General features: G+C 43.0%; 1 protein-coding gene across 1 annotated transcript in view; it reads right to left on the reverse strand.

Annotated features, from left to right (window-relative positions):
- Positions 1-3,028: 3,028 nt before the first annotated feature.
- Positions 3,029-27,633, reverse strand: part of ptpn1 (protein tyrosine phosphatase non-receptor type 1) — a 52,340-nt gene continuing 27,735 nt past the window's right edge. The window contains exons 4-9 of the mRNA XM_084333265.1: positions 19,993-20,091; positions 18,638-18,775; positions 17,085-17,294; positions 13,452-13,613; positions 8,853-9,025; positions 3,029-3,374 (exon numbers count right to left, since the gene is read on the reverse strand). Of these exons, the coding sequence (XP_084189391.1) occupies positions 3,065-3,374; positions 8,853-9,025; positions 13,452-13,613; positions 17,085-17,294; positions 18,638-18,775; positions 19,993-20,091 (1,092 nt within the window). The 3' untranslated portion in view covers positions 3,029-3,064. The remainder of the gene's footprint in view (positions 3,375-8,852; positions 9,026-13,451; positions 13,614-17,084; positions 17,295-18,637; positions 18,776-19,992; positions 20,092-27,633) is intronic.

Genomic DNA, 27,633 nt, shown 5'->3' on the forward strand with positions numbered 1-27,633 from the left:
ACGGATCATCACTACAGTGTTTTTGTATATACTGTATATGTATGTGTATATATGTATAAATATACACATACATATATATATATATATCCCTGTGCTGGTGTTTGATTTTTGGTTGGTTCAGAATCCCTGGCTCCCTGTTCAAACAAGACGGGATGTTTTTAGCATTCAGAAGATGGAAATGTAAAGGGTGATCTACTGAAGTATTGCTGGCGAAGAGAGAGAAAAGGGTCACTTAGATCAGCTACTTTGCATCTCAACTGGTTATATAAGCTGGCGTTCTTGTGCGTAAATGCGGCTTCCCGTGTTCAGAGGCACCAGCTACTGAAACACACGTAATAACCAACATCACGTCCCAACGTTCCATTAGGATGCATTCCTCGTTGTCTTTTACACATTCACTTTACACGGCATATGAGGGAAGCCTCCGCGCGGCTCGTTCACGGTGACGGCAAACGGCTGCTCTCCCTGAATAATGATCATAATAACGACGAGTCATTAAACAAGGTTAAAGGTGCTGTAATGGAATTTTTTTTTGTTTGTTAAAATAAGTGTCTTAATAGCTCTACATTCCGACAGTCATCACTGATAAAAGAGTGTTTGGTCAGTAACATGGGTCCCTCCGCTCTGTAGTAAACACAAAATACATGTTCTGGTATCCCTTCCCACTTTATCCAATCAGGAGAGAAAGCCCTAGATATTTTTACTTATTTCAAGAAATCTTGCCAAGCCAAATTAGCAATTATTAGCACTGGCAGATTATTGTACTTGTTTCAAGGACACATTTGCTTAAAACGGGGACACCAGATCCTGTTTTCTGTTTACTGCAGAGTGGAGGGATTGGGAGACCCATGTTACAGACCAAAACACTGTATCAGTGATGTAGAGCTATTATTTTAACATGTAGAGAGAAAAAAAAAAAGCACCTTTAAATTTTTTATTGAAAATCTATTTGTTTATAAAAAAAGAAAAAAGAAATTCTATTTGTATCAGCGTCTCACTGAGGCCAATTTCTTTTAGACATTCGGGGCAAAAGGGGGGGGGGGGGTACGACACACGACAGCTCAAGACATGTGCAGCGAATGCACCACATCCGTTCAAGGCATAACTGTACCTTCAAGTAGTCTCGCCTGTATAAACATCAAGTTACTGTAGCAGGACACCATAAAGCACGGGGGGGGGGGGGGGGGGTTATATATCAATTACCAGGAGGCGACGACCTAGATTACATTTCACATGTGTACTTCAAATGTTATCAGCTCGAATATTTCTCGCCGAGTAGATATCTCGAGCTCCGTAGAAAGTAGAAAGCTCCGACAATCAACTACTACCACTCTCGCAGATTTGTGTGCACACGCACTCGCACACAGACACACACTTGCACACTCAAGCGCTCGGGACAGTGTGCCTCCTGCAGCCCGATATGGGGCAGTGGTGAAGATGGATCACAATATCAAGTGGCCCTGTCTCTAACCCCACCCTCTTTCGTCTTTCCTCCAATGGCGGAGGGTCGGGTGGGGCTCGAGATCGGGTCGATCGTGGCCGCTCTGCGCGAGGCCCTGGTCGGAGCAGGGCGCGCTTCCCTCCGTTTCTTCCATGTTTTAGTTTCAGCTTAATTTTCTTTTCTTGGGGTATATAATACTGCCCCTGTCTAAAAGTAGAATGATAAAACAAAAGAGGTTTGGTATCTTTTCTTATTACTTGTATGCCTAAGAGACAAGTCAGGCGGTCGTCAATCAAGCTCTGCGATTCCCGACCAACATGTTTAAAAAAGGAACTGTAAAAGGGAGGGGAGAGAGAAACAAAAAAAGGTTTGGGGAAAGAGAACAAAATTAAAGCCTGATGGACATCTTAGCAACAACAACAAAAAAGGCTGAAATGGAAGAACATTTCAGAGTGTGGTTTGGTACGAGAGAGAGAGAGAGAGAGAGAGAGAGAGAGAGAGAGAGAGAGAGAGAGAGAGAGAGAGAGAGAGAGAGAGAGAGAGAGAGAGAGAGAGAGAGAAGAGGGGGTGGAGAGAGGGAGAGAAGAGAGGGGGAGGAGAGATACAGAGCGGGAGACAGAGGGATAGAGAGAGAGAGAGAGACAGAAAGGGAGATATATAGAGAGAGATATAGAGAGGGAGGAGAGATAGAGAGTGGGAGACAGAGAGAGGGATAGAGGGAGAGATATATATAGATATATATATATATATATATATAGAGAGAGAGGGAGGGAGATATAGAGAGGGATGGAGAGAGAGCGGGAGAGAGAGAGATATATACAGTAGAGATATAGAGAGGGAGGAGAGATAGAGAGCGGGAGAGACAGAGAGAGATATATATAGAGATATATAGAGAGGGAGAGAGAGATATATATAGAGAGATATAGAGAGGGAGCAGAGATGGAGAGCGGGAGAGAGACAGAGAGAGGGATATATATATGAGAGAGAGAGAGAGAGAGAGAGAGAGAGAGAGAGAGAGAGAGAGAGAGAGGGCACGTGTGCACAGTGGGTTTTGATGGGACCGCTCAGCCTGGTTCACAGAGTGGTTCACACAGAACACCGGAGCTAAAGACACAGCTTCCTCCAGGGACCCGGAGCTAAAGACACAGCTTCCTCCAGGGACCCGGAGCTAAAGACACAGCTTCCTCCAGGGACCCGGCAAGGAAGAAAAACATGCGCCGAGACTCTGCTCCTTCTCAGTCAACAACACGTGTATTTTTGGGATGATGTGACACCTGAAAATCGAGGCCCTGAGCATCCAAACTGACAGTTTGAAGGGGAGTTAAGGTAGATGATTTGGGGGGGGGGGGGGGGGGGGGGGTGGGTCCTTTACTCCCGACACACTCTAACCCCTTTTGCACTGCATTTGTAAATAAAAAATAAAAATAAGAAAACGAGCCTGAATCTGGTGAAAGTCCAAAACAATCCACTTGCCTGCAGAGTAAAAACTCAAAAGAGAGTCAAGAGAGAGAGGGGGGGGGGGGGGCGATTCACCCTGCAAAAACAGTGAAGAGAGAAAAAAAAAAAAAAAAAAAAAAAAAAGGAGGAGGAGGAGGAGGAGGAACAGGAGAGGAAGGAAATAGCTCAGTGGAAACAGGCTCGGTAGCAGACGTAAGCGCCCAGAGCCAGGGCCGTGCACAGGCACACGTTAGCCAGCAGCGGGCTCCAAGTCCCCGGGGGGGCGGGGGAGCTGTCCCCCGGCTGCTCCGTGGCCCTGGGGGGCGGTTCCCGCGGCTCCTCCTCTGCCTCTCGCTGCTGCTGCTGCTGCTGCTCGTGGGGTTGAGCTGGAGCTCTGCTGCGGCTGTGGTCCTTGCTCCCCACCTGGCTGTCGGGCTGGTCCAGAGGCTCGGCGCCAGCCACGCCCCTCCTCCGCAGCTCGCCCTCCCGGGAGGAACTGCAGTCAAATGGTAAATGGTGCATTTTTATATAGCAGCTTTTATCCAAAGCACTTTAAAATGTTTCCTCACATTTTCACCCACTCACTCACACATTCACACAGACGGCAGAGGCGACCATCTAAGGTGCCAACCTGCACATCGGGAGCAATTGGGGGTTAAGTGTCTTGCTCAAGGACACATCGACACACTGCCTGGGAGGAGCGGGGAATCGAACCGGGAACCTTCCGACTACCAGACGACCACTCTACCTCCTGAGCCACTGTCGCCTCTGGGGGAGGGGGAGAGATCGGTATTAAGTAACTCAATCTGCGCCATCCACATATATATATACGTGTTTGCTCGCCAACCGTTCAGCATTTTTGGATAGTTTTACCTTTTTTTCGATTCTAATATTCTATTCAATGTCACAGACCTGTATGTTGCCGTTAAAAGGCATACTGAGACCCAGAGGGTGCAGTACCGGGCAGATCCTGCTAGGTGGCAGTATAGAGAGTGCAGTAAACCCTGTTCCAGACCGTGTGTTACATTTAAACCCCTCCGGGCGGAGAATTTTTGTCCAGGGAAGCCTAGAGGTTCACTCGATCACATTGAAACGTGTCCAGGACACTCAACGCATGTGTTGTGCCGGATTATATCATGGACCAGATGGACATCAATAGTGGAAATCGCGATCAAACAATTGGAATATTCTTTATGGAATAGCCCCGATCAAAGGAAAGGACTATCTGAAGTCAATTCCACCTTGATCCTGCAATGATTTCATATCAATCCGGCTGATCAGCGTGTGTGGTGTTCAAAATGAATGCCCTTACCTCTGGCAATCAAAGCATCAGAAACGACCCCCCCCCCCCTTTCATGCATTCAAGATGAAACGTAATACCCAGGGCTCGAAATTGCGACCGAATTGGTCGCATATGCGACCGAAATTGTATCTGTGCGACATCAAAATATAATTGGGAGCATTTGTGCGAGTGCAAATAATTGTTCTGGTGCGACCATAGTCGTATCTGCTCGGCTCACAGCACAGCAGTAGCGTCTGGAACACGGACATTGCAACAGAGCAAGGCTAGTGTGCCTATTTTGCAGGCATTCTCCCTGTGTGTGTGTGTGTGTGCGTTTGGAAAGACCAGATGAAGTATAGTATATTTATAGTAAATGTACTGAGGATGGACAGATAATGTTGATATTTTAAACATAAAAAATACAATACATAATAAATGTATTCATGATCATCATGCAACATAAAACAATTGCAGGAACGGTTTGGGAGAGGAAGGGGTTTTAGGTTTGCGTGTTGTGAGTTGTGAGTTCCAAGAAAATTTACTTAAAGTTTAAAGCTCAATATATCAAAACGTGGCACTTTACAGTGAACAATAGATTGTTTTTCATTTAAATGTCTGGAAGAGCTCAAAAATAAAAATGTCAAATGATATTTCCGTTGCCTTTTTTGAGTTGATCTAAATGTTACTGATCGTGTTAAATGTCATATAATATCGTCTCATATCGATCGCAGGCACCTGAATCGAATCGTGGCAGACTGTGATATTGGCAAATATCGCATCGTTGTCCAAAGAATCGATATTGTATCGAAACGTGATGAAACTGGTGATTCCCACCCCTAACTAGGTCTACACTATACTATAGTTTAAGGCTACTTTCACTGTTTTACTGCATTACAGTACTGTTATATTGTCGTTTTTTTTTAATCAATAAAAAAAATATATTACATACCGGTATATATTGTTGGTGCTCCTTACATTTTGGTGGGTGCTCCTAAAATATTTGCTGGTGCTCCCAACTTTTTGAAGTTGGGAGCACCAGTGCTACCAAGTAAAAATGTAAATTTCGAGCCCCGATACCTATTATATACATTTGATTTGGAAATAGTAGCGTGTCCAGGGATGAAATGCCAATGCTTTTAGCTAAATTCACGTAGCGCCCTATAACTCAGATTTTCAGGAATTAGCCCGGATCACTCTGAAATTATACAATATTCACCACGGGATAACGTGCAAACGTATACATGAAAAAATCTCTTATTTTTTGCATGTTCGACGGAAGATACTGACTGTCAAAAGACCATAGTATTGTCTCCATAGCTATAATATAGATATAGCTCTAAAAACAAGGTGACGCACACCTATCTTTCAAGCGTGGCCTAACTAGAACGGGATAAGGATAATGGCCGGCGCTGAATGAGTTCAGCCTTTCCGGCGCGCAATCGTTGCGTTATCAAGACTTTTTAAGAGATGAAAGTTGTAATGATGATGATGTCACTGATGATAGAATTCTGAGGAAACAGAATTCAAGTAGAAATGCCCCTCAATACATTTGATTGTAGTGTACAGTGGACTCCCCATCAGAGTAGAAATCTTATCTGGACAAAGAGGCCTTGCTCTGCAATCTGAATATCCCCTCCTTCTCCCGGGGTGAGTAAGAATAAAAATATTTAAAAAACGTACACGCCTCTTTTAGATGAGAAATAAACGTTATTTGTATAGCACCTCTCTTACAAAAGTGCCACCCAAAGTTCTTCACAGTAGTAATGTAGACATAAAATAGACATGGGCATAAAATGGCTCTCATTTACAGTACAATAATGAATGAATCTTTATTTCGAACATGATTAAAAAAATAAAAAGACAAACAACGAAAAATATACATATCACTGTTCGAAAAGGAGTAGGAAGAAGCCTAAACTTATCATGCCCTACCCCTATCCGCCACTTCCAAGTGGGAACATTAATTATAATTAAATTATATAACGGAGAATACCACATTACCAATCATCATAAGATTTGCATAAAATAAGGCGGCTGGGTGGCGCAGCGGACATTGCGCTCGTTACCAACGCAAGAGACACCGGGTTCAACTCCGGCTGTCGGCGTTGCCTCCGGCTTGGGCCAGTCGTCATACTATCTCAATTGGCAGAGCTAGTGGGTGGAAGTCGATTGGTGGTAATCTGGACGTTGTGGACAGCGACTCCTACAGGTCGGTTGGGGACGCTTGCACAGCAGACAGGAAATGGCGGGGGTAGTGTGAGCCTCCCACACGTTACACCTCGCCAATGAGAGTCCATGCTGGCAGGTGAAAACATGTGACAGGCTGCCTCCTCGTGTACCGGAGGGGACGCGTGAATACTTTCCCCAAGGTGGTTGTCCTTCCGCGTTCGGTTTGCGCGGCCTGATTGGCCACTGACGCTTCTCTCAGCGCCCAATCGTGTTACTCCTAACGCTCGCTCCTAACTTTCAGAACTTCTCAGTTCCACAAGTCCTCAATGCACTACTACAAACTGCAAACTACTACCGCCGTGCATCAATATACTGCTACCGCCGTGCATCAATATACTGCTACCGCCGTGCAATATACTGAAAACAATACGTTATTTATATTGATGTGATGTCGATTGATATGAATAGCTAGTTACGTTAATATAGAGATGAAAACAATACGTTATTTATATTGATGTGATGTCGATTGATATGAATAGCGCGTTACGTTAATATAGAGATGAAAACAATACGTTACTTATATTGATGTGATGTCGATTGATATGAATAGCGCGTTACGTTAATATAGAGATGAAAACAATACGTTATTTATATTGATGTGATGTCGATTGATATGAATAGCGCGTTACGATAATATAGATGAAAACAATACGTTATTTATATTCATGTGATGTCGATTGATATGAATAGCGCGTTACGTTAATATAGAGAGATGAAAACAATACGTTATTTATATTGATGTGATGCCGATTGATATGAATAGCGCGTTACGTTAATATAGAGAGATGAAAACAATACGTTATTTATATTGATGTGATGCCGATTGATATGAATAGCACTAGGGCTGACCTTCGAAGCTTTTTTTGGCAATCGAAGCTTCGGGGCCGAGCTTCGATTTTAATTCGAAGCTTCGAAAAAAAATAAAAAAAAAATAAAAAAAAATATTTTTTTTAATTTTTTTTAATTTTTTATCTTATGTTGTGGGACTTGTACAGCACTTTCATAAACGTTGTTGTTTTTAAATGTGCTCTATAAATAAAGTGGGTTGGATTAATTAATTAAGTAGCCCCTTTCGTGACTGAGCCAACAAGGTTTCACTCGGCTGTGTCATTTAATTCAAGGTGGATCGCTGTTGTCGTTTGAACAACTTCAGATTTCATGGGAACTACCAATCCCCCAAATCAAGAATGTTTAAGATGAATGAAGTAAGATTTTGATTATTTGAAATATGGCCTGTGTAGACTAAACTATGCACAGAATTATGTCAGTCTACAAGGTCCGGATTCTACATGGTCCGGCAATGTAGACCTTGTAGACTCCACTACAGACCAATTATCAGTGAATGTTCATGCATTTTTAAGAAGGGCAACTTCCACAAAAAAACAAAGAACTCACCAAAACATCTCAGTAGCACCTTATCTAAATTTTATTTCCTATTTTGTTTATTCATCCCAGTATCTTTCTTTCTTATGTGTGGAATTCTACAAGGCATGTAGGTGTATATGTATTTGAGGATGATATCCTTCAAACAGGCAATAGTGATGATATAATTTGGGCAGTGCTGAGCTGGGTTAATTTCCTCCAGTGTATTTGTCCCCCGGCCCCACCCAATGGCCTCATGCGCGCACACACACACACACACACACACAGACACACACACACACACACACACACACATTTACATTTAGTCATTTAGCTGACGCTTTTATCCAAAGCGACTTACAAGTTCTGTACGACAAGACAGCAAGAAGGGTACAACTCTATCAGCTGAGTAACAATGTTTATCAAAGTGTTGCGTGTTACAGTGTAGGTTAGTTTATTAGGAAAAGTGCATGACAGTAAGGTTAGTCACGGTTAGATTTTTTTTTTTTTTTTTTTTTTAATCATTTCAGATAATGGTTGAAGAAGTGAGTCTTTAGTCGACGGCGAAAGATTGGACGGGATTCGGCTGTCCTAACTGGGATGGGTAGTTCTCACACACACACACACACACGCACGCACGCACACACACACAAATCGAAGTAAAAAAAAAAACTGAAAAAAAGATTTTTTGAAAAAAAGAATTTATCTGAAGGACTTGGGCTGTGGAACTGAAAGCTAGGCGCAACGCGATTGGGCGCTGAGAGAAGAGTCAGTGGCCAATCAGGCCGCGCAAACCGAACGCGGAAGGACAACCACCTTGGGGAAAGTATTCACGCGGAGGGGACAGGTGATGCAAGGCTTCTATCCTCCCTACAACCGGCCAGTGGGGGGCATATGTGAGCAACGTTCAAGACAGGGGAGGGAAGAATTGCCACATTGGAATTGGGATGGGAGAAAAATAAAAAGAGGAGAAAAAGTAGATTAAAAAAAAGATTTGCATAAAATAGACGGAATAAAATACCTCTCATTATTTACGGTACTAATCAAAGAAATTAGCCATTCTGAATAGAAGAAAAGCAGAGCGAGAGAACACGCGCTTACCCCACACTTCGGATGTCATTCTGTTGCAGTATCTCTTCGACGCTGTCCCTCTCGGGGAAGAAAGAGGTCTCCAGCTTGCCGTTCTGAGGGTCTCTGGCAGGAGGTAGAGGAGGAGGAGGAGGGGTGAACTCTGGTGGAACATCTTCCTCATTCGAGAGCTCTTTCCATGACTCCTTTAAAAAAAAAAAACAAGAGAGAAACGTTAAGAATTCACATGTTTATTGTCAAAGAACACAATTCTGTAAATGGAGACAAGCGGGGGATCCATACATCATTACATTTCAGGATGATTTGTTTGAAAGATGTCTGCGTGTGAAGTCCAGAGATGCCAAATCAGAGTTTGTGCAGATAACAAAGGCAGGGTTCAGATCTAGATCCAGTCCTATACACAGTAGTATTATGCAGATGACACAATTGTGTATTGTATAGCGACCTCTGTTCAACTAGCCATGGAGAACCTACAGCTTTCATTTAACACGCTCAAAAAAGCACTCATGAATGTCAAACTGGTTTTAAATGCCTCTAAACAAGTCTTCTCAAAGTCAGAAAACATAGACAACGGCAATCTGCACATCTCTACTGTAATGGTTTCACATTTTTAAAGGGTAACAGAATAGAAATATCTTGGAATATGGCTCGATAACAAATTCACATTTAAGTACCACATCGAGAATCTTGTTAGAAAATTGGGACAAGATTGGCTTTTTGTATAGTGGTTGTCTGAAAATTGTTGAATCAACTTTCCTGGAAATCTTGGACTACGTTTCTGTGGCCCGACGGTTGAGTGCCGTTAACGTAGATCTACGTTTTTCTCACAGTATTTCTTTTATTCGCTATTGCCATTCATAATTTATCGAGGCACCTTGTGCATGCTGTTCTGAGTGTGTCTGAGATTGCAGACGGTCAATACCGCCGCCTACCACCTTGTGGCAGCTATTGCACTCCATTAGAAACGATGTGGTTTTTCTTTTCTTTTTTTTATCCACTTTTTCTCCCCATTTTCTATTAGTCTCCCATCCCAATTTTGTATTATCCAATTATTCCCTCCCCTGTCTTGAACGTTGCTAGACTATGCCTCCCACAGGTCGGTTGTTGTAGTGAGGACAGAAGCCTTGCATCACGTGTCCCCTCCGGTACACGAGGAGGCAGCCTGTCGCATCTTTTCACCGCAGCAGCTCGAGCTCTCAGTGGCGAGGAGTAACGCGTGGGAGGCTCACGCTGCCCCGTCACTTCCTGCTTCCGTCGCACCGGCGTCACCAAACCAACCTGTAGGAGTCGCTGTCCACAACGTCAAATCCCCACCCACCGGCTTTCCCACCCTCTAACACCTGCCAATTGTGTTAGTATGAATGGCCGGCCAGCCGGTAGCAACGCCGAGAGCTGGGCTCGAACCCAGTGTCCCCTGCGTTAGTGGCGAGCGCCTTGCCCACTGCGCCAATCAGCCGCACAATGTGGTTTGTTATCTGGGCCGAGCTGAGCCGTGTGGGCGGGGTTTAAATACTTCGGCGAGGTAACCGATCACCACCATACATCTACGAGGCTGCCCCCACCCCTCGTTCATATGAAATGCCGAATAACGTGGCACGGACTCCCGCGCCCAGTACTTCAAATGGCAATCAGATAATTGAATACTTTTTTTTGCATTACATCAGAGACAAGGTAAGAACAATATATATCTATTCTTGCGTTGATCTGATATTTTTTCTCCCGAGATCGAAGCTATCCGTGTGGACTGTGTTGTGCTGTTTCCCGTTGGTGGCGGTGCTCTAAACCAGGGGTTCTCAACCTTTCTGCTGCCAAGGCACCCCTGTGTCCAATAAAATATTCCAGGGCACCCCTATATATGATTAAGACTTTTCCGGTCCTGTCAAAATAAGGTCTAAATGGCGTTTCAGGTCTAAATGGCTTAGTATGCTGTTGACATTACACTGCTTTTAGTAGTAAATCAAATAGCATATATTTTTTAATAAAATTACAGAAAATTATCACTAAAGTGTTATCTGTTACAGCTGCACTGTTTTCCATTAAAATTGCATATTTGGATAAGTGTGACCATTTCTCAAAAACAGAAAATCGTGTATTTCTTTTAAATACAGAAAAGGATCACCAAGTTAACATTTCTCAAAAAATATAAATAAATACAGAAGACTAGACAATTCCGCACGGGGAAATTGTGTGAAAGTGTAGGTGATGCCTGTGCACCGCCGGCCAACGGGAGAGGGTGTGTATTCCTACGGAGGACAGCTATCTAGCCGTTGTGGACACTCACCTTTGAATATACCTTTACAGAAAAAAACAGTCGGTGAAGCATCTTGTATGAGAAATGGACCAAAATGTCCTGTTTAAAGTCGATTTGTAGCCAACCTGTCCTGTTCCAAGATGCACAATGAGAAAGATCTGACTGAGAGCATTGTTGAATATATAGAACATAAGTGTTCTAGAGTGTTCTATTATGACATCATACTGTGACATCATACTGTGACATCACAAATGTTCTATTATGACTTCATACTGTGACATCACAAATGTTCTAGAATGTTCTGCCATTCATTCCTTATGGACTAAAATGTCCTGCTTAAAAAAAAAGTAATAGCAACTCAAGTTAAGGGCGTTTTTATACCTTACACATGTATGTGGTGCGAAAGCTCTGGGAGGAGTTAGCGGACAAAAATCGGCGGAATAAATAATAAATAAATAGTATAGATTTACAAAAGTGTGGTTACCCACACTAATAAGCACTCGTTCACTCAGTGGACATTTCTAGCTCAATGCGAGGTCTGCTGCTGCTGGCTAATAATACTGTCAATAAGTGGGCAGATCTTTGACAAGGCAACACGCATGTCATCCTCAAGGCTCAACTTGGCCCTATATTTTGTTTTTAGAGCTGTCATGGATGAAAAGCCAGCTTCACACATAAGTGGTGCTGAATGGTATCATGAGATACTTGGTACTCCGCACCACACTCAGACCAACATGTTTCCAGGGGCACTTCACTGAAACGAGCTCTCCAGGTGGTATCAGATGAGATTTCAATGAGTTCTTCCAAGAGTTTGGATGGAGATGTGTCAGTCTCAATGTTGTCTGTAAAGGGGTTCTTTATCCAGAGTAACTTGGTGATCCTTTTCTGTGTTTTATTAAATAATGATTTTCAGGGTGGTGCACGGCCGTCCCGGGTTCGACTCCCGGACCCGGCGACCTTTGCCAAATGTCTTCCCCCATATCTCTCTCCCATCCTTCCTCTCTGCCGGACTTGTCCAATAAACAAATGAAAAAGCTACCAAAACATATTAAAAAAAATTATGATTAAGTTTTTGAGAAATAGTCAAACTTATCAAAATGTGGTATTTTCATGGAAAACAGTGCAGCTGCAACAGATAGCACTTTAGTGACTATTTTCTTTAATCATATAAATTTTTTTTTGAGAAATCTCAAGGCACCCTAGTGTGCCTAGGCACCCCTGTTGAGAACCGCTGCTCTAAACCACATTTCATGGGTGCATGAGGAAGGATAATAACGATAATCTAGCGTTGATTTCAGGAAGATTCGATAATCAGGTGAAAAATGACAACGTGATAAGTGGATTCCACTAAAACGCTATTTTCGTGTCTTTTTCCTGGGATTACTCAGAAGCACCCAAAGTATATTCATATTCAAAATGGTATAAAACGGAAATGTACGGATGAAAAAAGTATCTGTTTTTTGCATGTTGACCAGAAGCAACTCACTGACAATCGACAGTGTTATTAGATCCATAGCTATAATATAAAATATAGGTTTAGCTCTACAAACAAGGTGAGCGCTTACACAGGGTTAATGGCCCTTAAAGGCCGCGTGTATAACAAACCAAGCCGCATTTCTCGGAGACGCTCTCTGATTGGCCACTGACTGACGCTCTCTGATTGGCCACTGACGCGTTTGCCCAATCCGTGACGAGCTGTGTCTTTGCCCATTTCCACGCCAAACAGCCTACAAACTACCTGGCGTTCTATCGCCATGCTCTAAGACAAACTCTAACCTTAACCAACTTCGAAAGAGTGCCTAAGCTTAACCAGTGTAGAAACAGGCGTCGGCCAATCAGAGAGCGTCTCCGAGAAATGCGACTAGGTTTGGTATTCACGCGGCAAGGCCAGATGCACTTCCCGGAAGGGCCGTGGCACCCAATCAAGGATGGAAGAAGATAATGCTCCTGGTTGGGAGGAGAGTCTACCCCAGTTTTACCTTACCTTTTGGAATGAGATGGGACAGCTTTTTTATTTCTGGAAATGATTATTTCTTCTCTAGAAAAGCCATCCTTTATTAGTGATGCAAATTCAGCTATAATAGCCATAATTCCATGCTCCGTGTAGTAATTATAGACCCCTTGTTGGTCCTGAACTCAGAACACAAGAACACGCACGTGTCTCAGTGAACCGTACTCAAATCCAACGTGCGTGGGAGTAGAGAGCCAAAAACAACAACAAAAAGAAAAACTTTTCTGTCCCAAGACTCACAGACAGTGATTCTCAAACGGAGTGTTCCGCACGCCTGCCCGCCCTGGGAGCACGCGGAATATACTGCGCGTGAGATATGCGGCGATCGTATCCCTAAGATTAGACTTGCCTGCAGAGACGTGTCTCCCATGATGCACTTGGCACCTTCGATGACAGCGAGGTAGGAAAAGCGGAGCTGGTCTGCGGTCTGAATCAAACCCATGCGATGGCGTCGCATCTCCAGCAGGACATCACGGATACGCACAGACGACGGATCCTTCCGGATGGACATCTGAAGACCGCGAGAGACAAAGTACATCACATCTCATTATATGTTAACACTATATCGGCACTTTCTCGGCCAAGCTAGTCACTTTTCCGCACCTACTCCCGAACTCTGCATGCGCAGATTGCCCACGGAGTCTCTCTGGATTGTCCAGAGATATACCGGTAGGTTCATTAATCTGCGCATGCAGAGTTTGGGAGTAGGTGCGGAAAATTGATGTGATGGGAAAATATCATCATGTCATATAGTTCTGTGTTAAAATACATATTCTATGTGGATAGCCTCGACTAGTTAATATAGGTTAACTAGCTACAGCTCAAAGACACTAGGCGACAAGTCTTAATCTTTTCTCACTAGGGCATTTTTGTTGACCTTTCTTGTCATATCTCGGCATCTGGCATGCAAAATAAATGGTTTGGTTCCGGTTGCCGACCGACCCTGCCGATTTAGGTGCGACCCAAATTTATTTGAGTTAAAAAGAATATATATATTTTTTTTACAATAAAGTTTAGTTAAATCTTAGTCAAAAAGTGCAATCCATGTCAATAATGAGAATATATAAAAAGCAAGTATTTCACAATATTTGCACAGCTCTCTGACATCAGGATATTTAGTGAGTAGTATTTAGGGGTGGCATTTTTAATACTACTACTTTTGTACATTGTACTTTTGTAGTACAGTGTCTTTGTATTTTAACCTTTAGTATTATGGATATTAAACATGCTGGCAGAGTACATGCATCCATGTTGTCGTCAACATTTTTATTAAATAAATAAATTCCCTATCCATAGTCGCGTGGGAAAAAATAAAAGAAAATAAATTCCCTACCTACCCATGGCCTTCCTGACAACCAACAGGAACCAAACAATTTATTTTGTTAGGCCTAAATCTGACCAGAGCTCCGTCTCACTTTCTGGTCAGACGTCTGTGTGTCCAATTGTAAACTGAGCTCTCTGGCCACAGAAATAAACTATATTCTATATTTTTATATATACAAATTGACTCGTCTGAATTTCGACAGTTTCACTGTTTGGCTAATTTGAAATATTCCACAACAGTGACTATAGCTTGGTCGAGAAAGTGCCGATATGGTGATCGACTTGGGACTGGTCTCAACATATTCAGGACTCTGGTGTATAAAAGTCTATTGGATCATGTCTCCAGCACCCCCACAGCCGTAGCTACAACCACTTAATGCCAAGGCTCTCATCCACATTCATTCATCCAGGCTCTCTCCTCCATGAGCTCAATGTAACGCGGAAGTGCAGTGGTCTATGCATGCTGAACTACTTTACCCAAGGGTCATTGCAATACACATAACCCCTCCCCCACCTAACACCTTCCAGGTGAGCTGCAGGAGAGCAGTCATCAGGCTTTCTTATTATGATGAGATGATGTGAGAGACAGACTAGAAGTCATACTTTTATTTTATTCATTATTATAAAATCTTTTGTGGATTTCATAATTTCTCTTGGATTTTTTATATTTTCTTCAATTTAAAAAATGTCTCACTAAATTACATTTAGTGACCTAATAGTGTCTTTATACCTGTATTACTGTACATATTCATACTACAACTCTGTACATGCATACATCTGATTAGCACCATTCTCAGTAGTACCAATTTATATATTTTATACCTAGTTAAATAACCTGTATATTGTCCAAATCCCTTCCTACTAAGTCATAGGGCTGGGCAATATGACCAAAATAACATATCACAATATATTTCTTAGTTTTAACAGTATAACGGTATACAACAGTATAATTCTCCAGTGCAAATTACATCGTGATATGACATTTTTCATCTAGAATTTAATACTATTGTCATGGTCCCATTTGATTCAAATGGTATATTTTCTTAAACTTTTTAATACAAGGAATCCTTTTTGGAATATATAATATAAATATATAGTTTGTATATATATATATATATATATATATATATATATATATATATATACACACACACACACTTACAATATGCATACATATCGTGGACGACGGTATATTTCATATTTAGTATACCTCCCAGCTCTACTAAGTCCTCAGCATTTTGCTTAAATGTATAGAACACTTTGAGTGTACTAGGCAACTGTGTGGTACAGGAGGACATTGTAAAATCAAATATTATATATATACACACACAAGCATTATCTCTGTATAGGCCTTGTAATATAAGCATTTGTTCAAATCCAAACAAATGAGCAGTTTATGGTAAATGTACTGCATTTCTCTAGTGCTTTTATCCAAAGCACTTTACGGAATCGAACTGGGAATCTTCTGATTACCAGACAACCACTCTACCTCCTGAGCCACTGCCCGCCACCGTCTGTATATACCTGCATATAATATTTTACATACCTGTAGATACTATATCTATATCTTTATATATCCCCTACCCACTTTTACCAGTTATACCGCTGGCCAGTATGACTTACAACTAGGGATGATCGATATTGGCTTTTTTACCGATACCGATATACCGATATTGTCCAACTCTTATTTTTCCAATACCGATATCAACCGATAACCGATACCGATATATGCAGGGTTTCCCCCCCCCAAAAAAACTGAATAATTTCAGGTAATTAACATTACATATGTCTTGTTGTGGAATTAACACAACATTATGCATACTTTTGACAATAAATAAAATCTGAATTTGTTCTTACTTGCTTGCCTGGGTAAATAAAGGTTATAGAAATGTAAAAACCGTAAATGTAAACCGATACCGATATTTTCCGAGATCACATTTTAATGCCAATATCGGCCGATAATATCGGTAGGCCGATAATATCGGACATCCCTACTTACAACGATAGTGTCTTTATACCCGTATCACTGTACTTAATAACACTGTACATACATCAGATTAGCATTATTACTTAGTAGTACTCATTTATATATATATATTCCAGTTTAATCACATATGTGTAAGTTAATATCTACTTTCTATTTGACTAACTATTCTATTGCACTGCACTATTTTATCATTCTGTCTATTATATTTTACTCTTTTATTACAGGGTTTAAACTGTGGAAAGACCGTTTTAGACCGTTTAAACAGTAATTCAGAACTGATGCATTATTTAACTCTGTCTATTTTATTCTATTTTAATCCGTCTATTCTATTTTACTAACTATTTTATTGCACTGCACTATTATTACTCCGTCTAATCGGTTTTGCTCTTATATTACGGTCTATTTAAAAATGTATAAACAAAGAGGCGTATTGGATGTGAAGAACTATGTGATTTAATGTTCTATTTTGATGATCTGCCAATTTTGTGCTAATTTTATGCCCGTCTTTTTCCGCTACTGTGAAGCACTTTGGGCTGCAATTCTTGTATGAAAGGCACTATACAAATAAAGTGTATTATTATGATTATTTTTACACATTAACACGGAGGCATGGTATGCTGACTAGTGCTACGTGATTTCTCTCAATAGCAGTTCCTCAGGAGCTGTACAGACCAGTACGAGGCAGGTGTCGGCTAGGCAGAAGGTCCCCGAGCGCCCGATGCCCGCGCTGCAGTGGACCACGACCGGCCCCTGGTCCGCATTGAGGCAGCCCGACTCCCGCACCTTGAAGAGGAAGTTCAGGAAGGACGCCGGAGACTCCGGTACTCCGAAGTCAGGCCAGGTGGTGTAGTGAAAGTGTAAAATCTCCCGGGTTTCCTGTGTCTACAGGAGAGCGGGGTAAGAAAAACAAATATAGTAATCCTCAAGTTGAAAGACTTTCAAGAGAAAACAGGACACAGCAAAGATATATTCGATTCAGAGAGTCGATGTGAAAACTGTTCATCTCTTAAAAATCATTGGAGTCTCTGATCATTCACTGGCTTGGTCCACAAACTACCTCACTGACCGAGTGCAACAGGTGAAATCGGAACGCTTCCTCTCACAACCGCTCCCCGTCACTAAGGGTGTACCCCAGGGATCAATCCTAGCCCCCACACTGTTCTCCATTTATATAAAATATATTGCATACTCGGTCCCTCCGTCGGCCCCGCCCCAGACTTAGTACTCACCTCACTCCAGGATAGCTTCTGCAAGGTCCAGCAGGCCTTTTCCTCCCTCAACCTCCTGCTTAACACCAGCAAGACCAAGGTCATGTGGTTTGGGAGGAGGGGCTCTGCTGCAACCCCCACTGGCCGCGACATCACCACCCTTGAGGGCGCTGTTCTGGACCAGGTCACAGAGTATAAATACTTGGGGATCTGGCTAGACAGCACTCTGTCTTTCTCTCACCACATCACCAGATTACAGTCTAAGGTCAAATCCAAACTCGGCTTCTTGTACAGAATGCGCTCGACCTTCACTTCCTCTGCTAAACTCACTGATTCAAATGACAATACTCCCCATGCTTGATTATGGTGACATAGTCTACAGATCTGCATGTAAGACCTCACTCCACGAACTTGATGTCCTCTACCACTCTGCTATCCGGTTTGCCACCACTGCACCCTTTACTCCTCCATCAACTGGCCATCCCTGCACACCCGTCGCAATATGCACTGGTTCATGTTCATTTACAAAACCCTCCTTGGGTTGTCCCCCCCTTAGAGGTCTGAGCACTAGAGAGGATGGGTAGTATAGAAGTATAAGCACTGGTCTACCACCGCAGAGACCCAGGTTCAATTCCCGGCAGCGGTACCTCTGGCTTGGTCAGCTTTCCCTAAGAACACAATTGGCAGTGTTCACGGGTGGGAAGCCGGTGGGGTGTGAGTCCTGGTTGTTGGACTCCACATGTATCAGAGGCGGCATGTGGTAGTCTACACCCTCCCAAGACCGACAGTAGGGCAGCCCAAACGACCAGGAAGTTAATTGGCATAACAACAAAAGTGGGGGATGGCAGAAAAGGCAAAAAGGCACAACAATAAAAAAAATAAACACCCCTTTAAGATTCTGCAAAGTTTAAATTTCACCTAGCTTGTGATCCAAGATCAATACTCCTAAAATGTAAACTGTAAAGGTCTATTCACACGAGTCCAGAAGGTGACAGGATGGGCCCAAAACAAACTTACAGACACATTCTCTAGCTCCAGCTGGCGGACCGTGTAGTAGGACTTGATGTCCTCTGAAATGAGCGCGAGCTTGAAATTGGTGTCGTCAAAGACTGCCTCCCTCTCCTCTCGGTGCGGCCAGTACTGGGCACACTTCACCTGCAAGACAAACGCACGGCGTGAGTCCAGTCGACACCACCTCAAACCCGCCCCTCTTTTCTCAATCGACCGCTGCGATTGGACAATCGAGAGAAAAGAGGGCGGTGTTTGAGATAGGTACATTTAGTTATACATTCAAATTAGTCAGATGCATGGAGAAAATAGGGTGTGTCGGGGGGTTACTGGTTATTGAGCTGAGGTTAAAAATCACAATTATCACCGGAGGAAACATGGAATGTTTTGCAACGCACTTTAAAACTCAATTCATTAGCATCTATTGGTCAGTTTAAATCTTTAATAGCAAACCACTTCACCACAGTCTGCAGTTGTTTTTAATTATTTTAAATGTTTAATTGATCGACTTTCCACGTTTACATTTTGCCATTTAACTGACGTTTTTATCCAAAGCAACTTACAAGTTCTGTACAACAAGTCAGCAGGAAGGGAAGGGTACAACTCTGGCAGTTAGGGTAAGTAACATTGTTTGTCAAACAGTGTCGAACTTCAGTGCTACAGTCCTGAGTGCATAGTAGGTAGGTAGTAATATAGGCACGGTAGAATCCTTAGTAGCAAAGTACATAATAGTAGGTTAGTAGTTTTTTTTTCAGATATAGATAGTGTGTTTTAGTCAACAGTGGAAATATAAAAAAAAAAAATCTACTTTTTCTCCCCATTTTTCTGTTTTTCTCCCGTCCCCAATTTCGTATTGTCCAATTCTACCCTCCCCTGTCTCGAACGTTGTTAGGCCATGCCTCCCACAAGCCGGCTGCAATGTGGACGAAGCCTTACATCACGTGTCCCCTCCGGTACTCGAGGAGGCAGCCGTCGCATCTTTTCACCTGCACAGCGCGATCTCTCAGCGGCGAGGGTCTGCGTGGGAGGGACACGCCGCCCCCGTCGCTTCCTGATTCTGCTGTACAGGTGCACCAACCGACCTGTAGGAGTCGCTGTCCACAACGTCCGATCCCCACCCACCAGCTTCCCACCCCCAAATACTGCCAATTGTATTAGTATGAACGACCAGCCAAGCTGGTAGCAACGCAGAGAGCTGGGCTCGAACCCAACATCTCCTGCGTTGGTGGCGAGTGCCTTGCCCACTGCGCCACCTAGCCGCCAGTGGAAATATTTCTATACATTTATTTTATTATGCGTTTCTCCATGTCGTTGATCTTTGGAGATTGAATAAAGATGGAATGGAGACAGAAGCCAGTACTTACAGATCCTTTCTCTCTGACGCGGTTCAACATCACCACACCCCGGGTCCTCTGCTCCCAGACCATCTCCCAGAAGTGGCCACATGTGTTCGGGAGGGGTCCCTGCAGGGAGGAATATGGGAGACACAGCATTAGAGCCCCGACGATACTAGACTTTTTGGGGGGGCCCATGCAGTTACCAGAGAGTAAAAAAATCTGATATTTAATTTCAATGCTTTATTTCAACTCGTAAGATAAGATATTCCTTTGTTGATCCGCTAAGGGAAATCCGGGGACATTCATAAGACACTGAGACCAGGTTACCCTCATTTACAGCGACAAGCTTACAAAACAAGACAGTTTATCAGCACTTTCATACATATAGGCACAATAGATAAGAATAAACAATAAAATATCAGCTAAGACGGTTCCAAGTAGATACACAGTGGTCGGAGATCATACTTTTAAATGCAGCAAAAGAAGGAAGAAGCTTCAGTCAGTCAGAGGGCATTCCAGGTGTTGGAAGATTCAAAAGGAAAAAGCAGTTTTTCCTAGTTCAGAGCAAACTGGAGGAACCCAAAGAACCAACCAGTAATTTGAACGTGTAGAATGGGTTCCGAGATTCCATTCCAACAGTGTTGTGAACTTGTGATGTAAGAGGGAAGTCTACCAATAAGGGCAAATATATATATCGGCCGATGTTGCGCTGCGTGCAAATAAACTATGTGGTTTGGGCCAATTGATTGAAAACTTTCTTAAACAGATTGCAGAATGGGTACAATACAGTACGGCTCAATACAAGAGGATGCAGACCAGAAAAAGACTTGGTTTACATAAGGGTCCTCCATTTTCAATTAATCAAGACACTTATGACATACAAATCATACAAATACAGTACCGTTTAAGAAAAAGAGATCATAAAATAAATATACAGAAGGGGAAGAAACTGTACATTGGAGGGGGTTGGGTGGGTGGGGCGGAATTTGACATTTACCGGGGCCAGTTTCTAGTTTCTAAGTTTCTAAGAGCACCCGTAGGTGCTCTTTGAGAGCGGTTTTGAAGGAGGGTAGGGATTCACATTCCTTTACGGCTGTGGGTAGGGCGTTCCACATTATTGTGGCATAATTGCGAAACGTGTTTAGTCCCTTGTTTGAGCTGAATCTGGGTTGAACATGATTTGTGGAGCTCCCTCTGGTGTTGTGATCATAGACTTCACTGACCTTTGGGAACTATTTCGACATGTACATGGGTAATAATAATAATAATGCAGGACCTGTTGCAGAGGTCTTTATTCGGCATGCAACGACACTCAATGTTTTAGTGGTACACACAGCGGTTAGTTTAGCACACACACCGGAACACACACGCATGCATTGTCTCTTTATGATCGCAGATGCGATTCGTCTCTGCGATTAACCCATCCCGTCGTCCTTCCCCCCCAAGGGCAGCCGGGAGCAGACAGGCGTCAAAGTGAGCCGCGCCAGGGGACCAATCCAAGTGCTCCTGTCAGTCTTCGTCAAGGACGCCACAGCGTTAGCGATCTGTTGTTGTGCATGTTTTTCCATTGGGTTTATCTTATCGGGGGGGAAACCCTTGCGAGCACGGGGAGAACATGCAAACTCCACACAGGCCTGGGAGATACCCCAACTGGGTACTTGGCATCATGGAAACCTGGTCCCCAAGCGGGAATCGAACCCTGGACCTTCTTGCTGTGAGGCGACAGTGTTAACCACTACACCACCGTGCCACCTTAGTGGTGTAGTGTATCTTGTAGACCAGGCCCATTGCGAGTTGCTGTACTCTGTCGTCTACTCTAAGCCATCCTAGGTTGTCAAAATGGGCAGGGGTAAGGTGGGTTTTAGGAGTAAGGCCAAGCAGTAGTCTGACCAGTTTGTTTTGTGATGTTTGTAGCCTTGTTTTTAGGGCCTTTGAGGTGCTTTTGGTACCATGAGGTGCAAGCATAGTCGTAGAACCCTTGAATGAGTGCTCCTGTTGGAGTCTTCAAGGTATTCTTGTTTACCAGAGAGGAGATCCTGTACAAGAATCTTGTTAACTCTGAATATACCTGTGTACACCCCTCTGTATTACTGCTGAATGATGTCTTTCAGTGTGCAGTACATCCACAGCTAAAGAGATTGGTTTTATCTGGTATCACAGTGGCTAAAAAGCTGATAGCATCACGATGTTTCAACCGGAAGAAATGTGCCGGAAGGTCTGGATTCTTACATATCTCGATGTGATTTATCAAGAAATATCTACAGCAAGAATTTTGGGTCTCAATGAATCCAAAATGACAATGTGGTTAGAAGTGGTGCTCCAGTAGCACACCATGTTACCGCGCTGCGTCGCGGGACTCCGTGCTGCGTCACGGATCTGGTTGACTCCGAGTTCGATTCCCGGACTCGCCGTCATTTGCCGAATGTCTCCCTCCCCCTGCTCTCTCTCCCGTTTCACCCTACAACTGTCGGTCATGCTTGACCAGAAAAGCGATAAACGCTAAAAAATAAAGTTTAAAAAAAGAAGTGGTGGAGAGAATAAAAGCTAGCATATAAAAGGTAGTGTCTGGTAGGAACAAGTTATAATGGATGGATTATCCAATTGGGGATCCGGGAGGGGGGGGGTACGAGCTAGAGCATTATGCGTGTAGGGTACTAGATAACAGGTATTAGGGGTATATCCTGTATAAGACATTTAACTAAATGGTGATTTCATTGGATATGCACTGTTAATTAATGCTTGTATATCTTATCGTGTGTTGTCATGTTTGTTTATATGTTTGTTTAACACTTTAATCGCCATGGGTTAAATTCATAATTTACCATCCCTCGCCAGCCCTATTTAACATGGAGAAGTTCCCCTTCTTTGCAGGGCTATAACTTTTTAAATTCTATTGCTAAATTGCCATTATTATGGCCCATTCAATGTCCTATATGTATTGTTCAGGGTGTAGCAACGTTAAACTTTTTCATTCACATATTCATACTAAAATATGGTCTAAAGTATAAGTATGTTTTTATCGTTTTCTGCAGCTTTCTTCAGAACGTGATTTATAGCCCTAAATGCATTATATTGATGATCAAATACAGTTTGGTAGGAATCTGTGCGAGATAAAAAATTTCAACTGGACGTGGTTCTAGAAGTTTCTACGCATCATCTGATGATGACCGGATGGGCGGGGGATCGTTTATAATTCCGTGGGCAGCGTTAGATGATTCATCCAGAGTGGGTCATATGTTCATCAGATCAGTTAGTATAGAAGACGTTAGAAAATAACGCTGAATCTTACTGTGGCTTACTCGCGCCGCTGGCAGATGAGCGTGGAACAGAATTTTTTCTATTATGGGATGGAGAAATGCCCGATCCATTTCCAGGTTGTATAATAGTATATACGTCCAAATCATGTTGTTTTTTCGAGTTATTTGCACCGATCGATGTTCACTGTGTCAATACGGAGTCTCTCTAACGATAGCGAGTGGCCAGACCACATATGGATGAGCACTACCGGTTCAAAGGTTAATTTCCGGCTGGCGATCTGCCACCAGATGGCGCTCTTGAACCGCTAGAGAGTTGAGAGGAGATCAGCAGTGTGTCTCAGGGCTCCGGAAAGGAAATATGATTTCAATGACAGATTTTTGAAATATTGACATCAAAGACGAGTTACGGCATCTTCGGCAGAATGAGCATGGCTCGGAATGACGTGAAAACTCGTCCGCGGCAATCATAGTGATAAAAAAGAATAAAAAAATTAAATACAAAAAAAAAGAATCTTGTTCGTTGGTTGACTTTTTTTTATAACATTGGTTGCCATTTTGTCACAGGAAAGATTTGCCTCTAGGATGGAACCCAGGTAGGTAATTTCATCTTTCCTTGTGACAATATTGTCACCGACTGTAACCGAGAAGCCGTTGGCCTTGCTGAGTTTGCTATTTGATCCAAAGAGAAGGATTCCTTCCTGTGAATATTCCTCAGCTAGTCGGATAGTAAATTATATTGACCATATTGATCAAATTGTTTACACTGCCTGTGTTGTCTTTTACTACCTGTATACTGTGTTGTTTTACTACCTGTACCCCTCCCCCCTCCCCCCATGCTGCTATGATGCCTGAATTTCCCCAAGGGGATCAATAAAGGAATATCTTATCTTATCTCATCTTATTCCGTTTTACCCAGGTGTAATGATAGTTTGTTATCAGCGAGCCAGGTGCAGATTCTGCCGAGTTCTGAGCTGAGGGCTTTTTCAACCTGCAACTTGTCCCTGTCAGAGACCAGCAGGGCTGAGTCGTCCGCAAACAGGAACAAGTTGCAGTCACAAGCTGATGACATGTCATTTGCATAAATTAGGAACAGTAAAGGTCCTAGTATGCTTCCTTGTGGAACACGACAGCTCACTGGGAGGGGGGGGGGGGGCAGTGTACCGTTCACCTCCACCATATGTTCTCTCCCCTCCAGGTAGGATTGCATCAAGCTCACTGATGAACTATCAAAACCAATTGCTTTTAGCTTATCAATCAGAATGGAGTGATTGACAGTGTCGAAAGCCTTTTGGAGGTCCAGCATGACCATGCCGCAGTATTTGCCCGTGTCCACCTCGTGTTTGATGTGGTTGTTCAAATAGAGAAGGCATGAGTCAGTGGAATGGGATGTTCTGAAGCCAGATTGGAATTCGTAGATTATCTTTTTTTACGCAAGGTACTTTTCGACCTGTTTCCATAACGTTCGAGATGGAGGTAAGAACAGAAACAGGGCGGTAGTTGCCTGGGTCTAATTTGCTGCCTTTTTTATGCAGGGGGGGGGGGGGGTCACTCTTGCAATTTTTAAATATTTGGGGATGTGTCCCTGTTTTATGGAGAGGTTTATTATGTGGGTGATGACTGGGGTGATGGTGGCTGCCGAGTCTGAGGAATCTGGAGGGGATATTGTCATGGCCAGTGGCCTTGTTAGGCCACGAGGAATTGTTGCGTCGATTAGTCATTAAAAAAAATATCAAAATTATAATACTATTTTATTTAAATTTTTTTTGCACTACCTATCTTTGTGAAAGTGGCTTCTGAGCTCTGGTCCAGCCAGCTGAAGACTTCTTAGCTTAACAAAACAGACTGACAGTAAGTTTGGGGGAACTAATGGGATAACTGGGGATGTTGTTTGGTCTCAAAGAGTCTCAAAGCAACTCTGAGGTCATGCTCAATGTCCAATCTGTTCCTCTGCTCCGTCTTCAGCTGGACCAGAGCTGAGAAGCCACTTTCACAAAGATAGGTAGTGCAAAAAAAAAATATATATATATATATATATATTTTTTTTTTATAATTTTCTTTTTTATATACAATTGTTTTTCGATTAGTCGACTACCAAAATAGTCATTAGTTGCAGCCCTAGTTGTTACCATTTCGTGATGATTGACTATGGTGGTGGGCAGGGCAGGTGTTGCAGTTATAGGCATTGCTGATCTCAAATCAAAAGAGTTGACAAAACGGGTTTATGATTTAAAATCAACGCCAAACAAAAACGTAAAAGATCACTGACCTGGCAGAGAAAACCAATGCAATTAGTTACATTGTTACCCTCCTGGTTCTATCGCTGCAACGCGGCTGGGCAACAAACACAGCGGCGGCGTCAGAGCCTTTAATCCATGGAGCCACAGTTCACTCCATTCTCCACAATATTGGAAAACAATTGTGGTCCGCGGAGAGAGGAAAACCACCCCGGCCGCCAACCTCACAGGACAAAATAGTAATGACCTGCTGTTCCCCAACGCTTTCACCAGACGAGGTAACAGCCATCCTAAAAGGGTGATTCCAGGACTGAGATACTCCAACGATGTGACAATAATCCACGGTCTTGTGCGAGGACTGCTGTGCCGGTGAATGAGACTCGAGCGCTTCCGGTTATTGGCGAAAACATGCCCTCTTGGTGACAATACAACGTCAACTAAACTTTCAGCTGTTTCAAACAACAACTCACGCGATGGTTGTGTGGGACGGACACGCTACACCTAAAGGAAGACTCGGGGGGCCATTTAAACAGTAGTCCGTCGCACCAGCTGTGTGTTAATGGTGCTGTAAGTGGTATCTTTATTTATTTATTTATTTATGATTATATGTGTTAAATACAGTAGCTCTACATTCCAACAGCCATGATGGATGAAATTAATTGAAAATGGGGGACCCTGATGTAAACAAGACGAAAGTCTCTCTCTGGTCTGCATCCATCCCTTAACAATTGTGTGTATTGAGCCGTACTGTATTGTACCCATTCTGCAATCTGTTAATAACATTTTTAATCAATCAATCATCGCGGATAGAGTGTGTGGTCACTCAGTAACATGGGTCTCCCAGTCCCTCCACTTTGCAGTGAACACAAAATACATTTTATGGTATCCCTCCCCACTTTATCCAATCAGGAGAGAACCCTAGATATTTAGACTAATTTCAAGAGATTTTACCAAGCCAAAACAGCATTGGTAGATTATTTTACTTGTTTCAATGACGCATGCATAAAACTAGTTTTTATTTTTGTTAGACAATCTTTGCAGTTTTGGAGTTCTCTCTCCTGATTGGATGAAATGGGAATGGGATACCAGAAGATTTTTTTTGCATTACTGCAGAGTGGAGGGACTGGGAGACCCATGTTACTGACCACACACTCTATATCAGCGATGGTTGTCAGAATGTAGAGCTATTATTTTAACATGTAGACCACTTATTTTAACAAAGAAGAAAAACCACTTACAGCTCCTTTAAGTTCAAACGTCGCCCAGTTACTTAGAACGTAAATTCTTACCAAGTTGTTATCTATGCATGACTAAAATAAAAGTGGTGGAAAAGTTATAACATAACTCTAAGTGGAGCAGTGGGCAAGGCGCTCGCCACTAACGCAGGAGATGCTGGGTTCGAGCCCAGCTCTCGGCGTTGCTTCCGGCTTGGCTGGTCGTTCATACTAATACAATTGGCAGTATTAGGGGGTGGGAAAACCGGTGGGTGGGGATCGGACGTTGTGGACAACGACTCCTACAGGTCGGTTGGTGCGCCTGTACAGCTGAATCAGGAAGCAACAGGGGCAGCGTGAGCCTCCCACGCGTTACTCCTCGCCGCTGAGAGATCTCGCTGTACAGATGAAAAGATGCGACAGCTGCCTCCTCGTGTACCGGGGGGGACACGTGATGCAAGACTTGGTCCACATTGCAGCCGACCAGTGGGAGGCATGGTCTAACAACGTTCGAGACAGGGGAGGGTAGAATTGGATAATACAAAATTGGGATGGGAGAAAAATAGAAATGGGGAGAAAAAGTAGATAAAAGAAAACATAACTAAGTAACAACTAAATAGTCACACTAGGGTAGATGTACATCATACAATGTCACAGAATTATTCTCACAGACGGTAAAATAAAAGTTTTTCTGCCACACAGCAACATGTTTGTTATCAACTGCATGTCATTTTGCACCACAGTAATCCAGTAGAGACCTAATTTATTGATATGGTATTCCTTCCAATACCGATCTATCTTACTATTATGCCAAGTGGCTCATGCTAGCCACTAGCCAGCAAGCTAATGCGCATGGTAACCACCATCGATTGGCCACTTGTCTAATAGTTATGACTTTGCGTTCAAACTAGCTACCTGAAGTTATATCCCTCCCAAGTAATTGTGTTGCAACTAAATTTGAGT

Source organism: Notolepis coatsorum (genome assembly GCF_963971535.1).
Source record: "Notolepis coatsorum genome assembly, chromosome: 17".
Taxonomy (NCBI): domain Eukaryota; kingdom Metazoa; phylum Chordata; class Actinopteri; order Aulopiformes; family Paralepididae; genus Notolepis; species Notolepis coatsorum.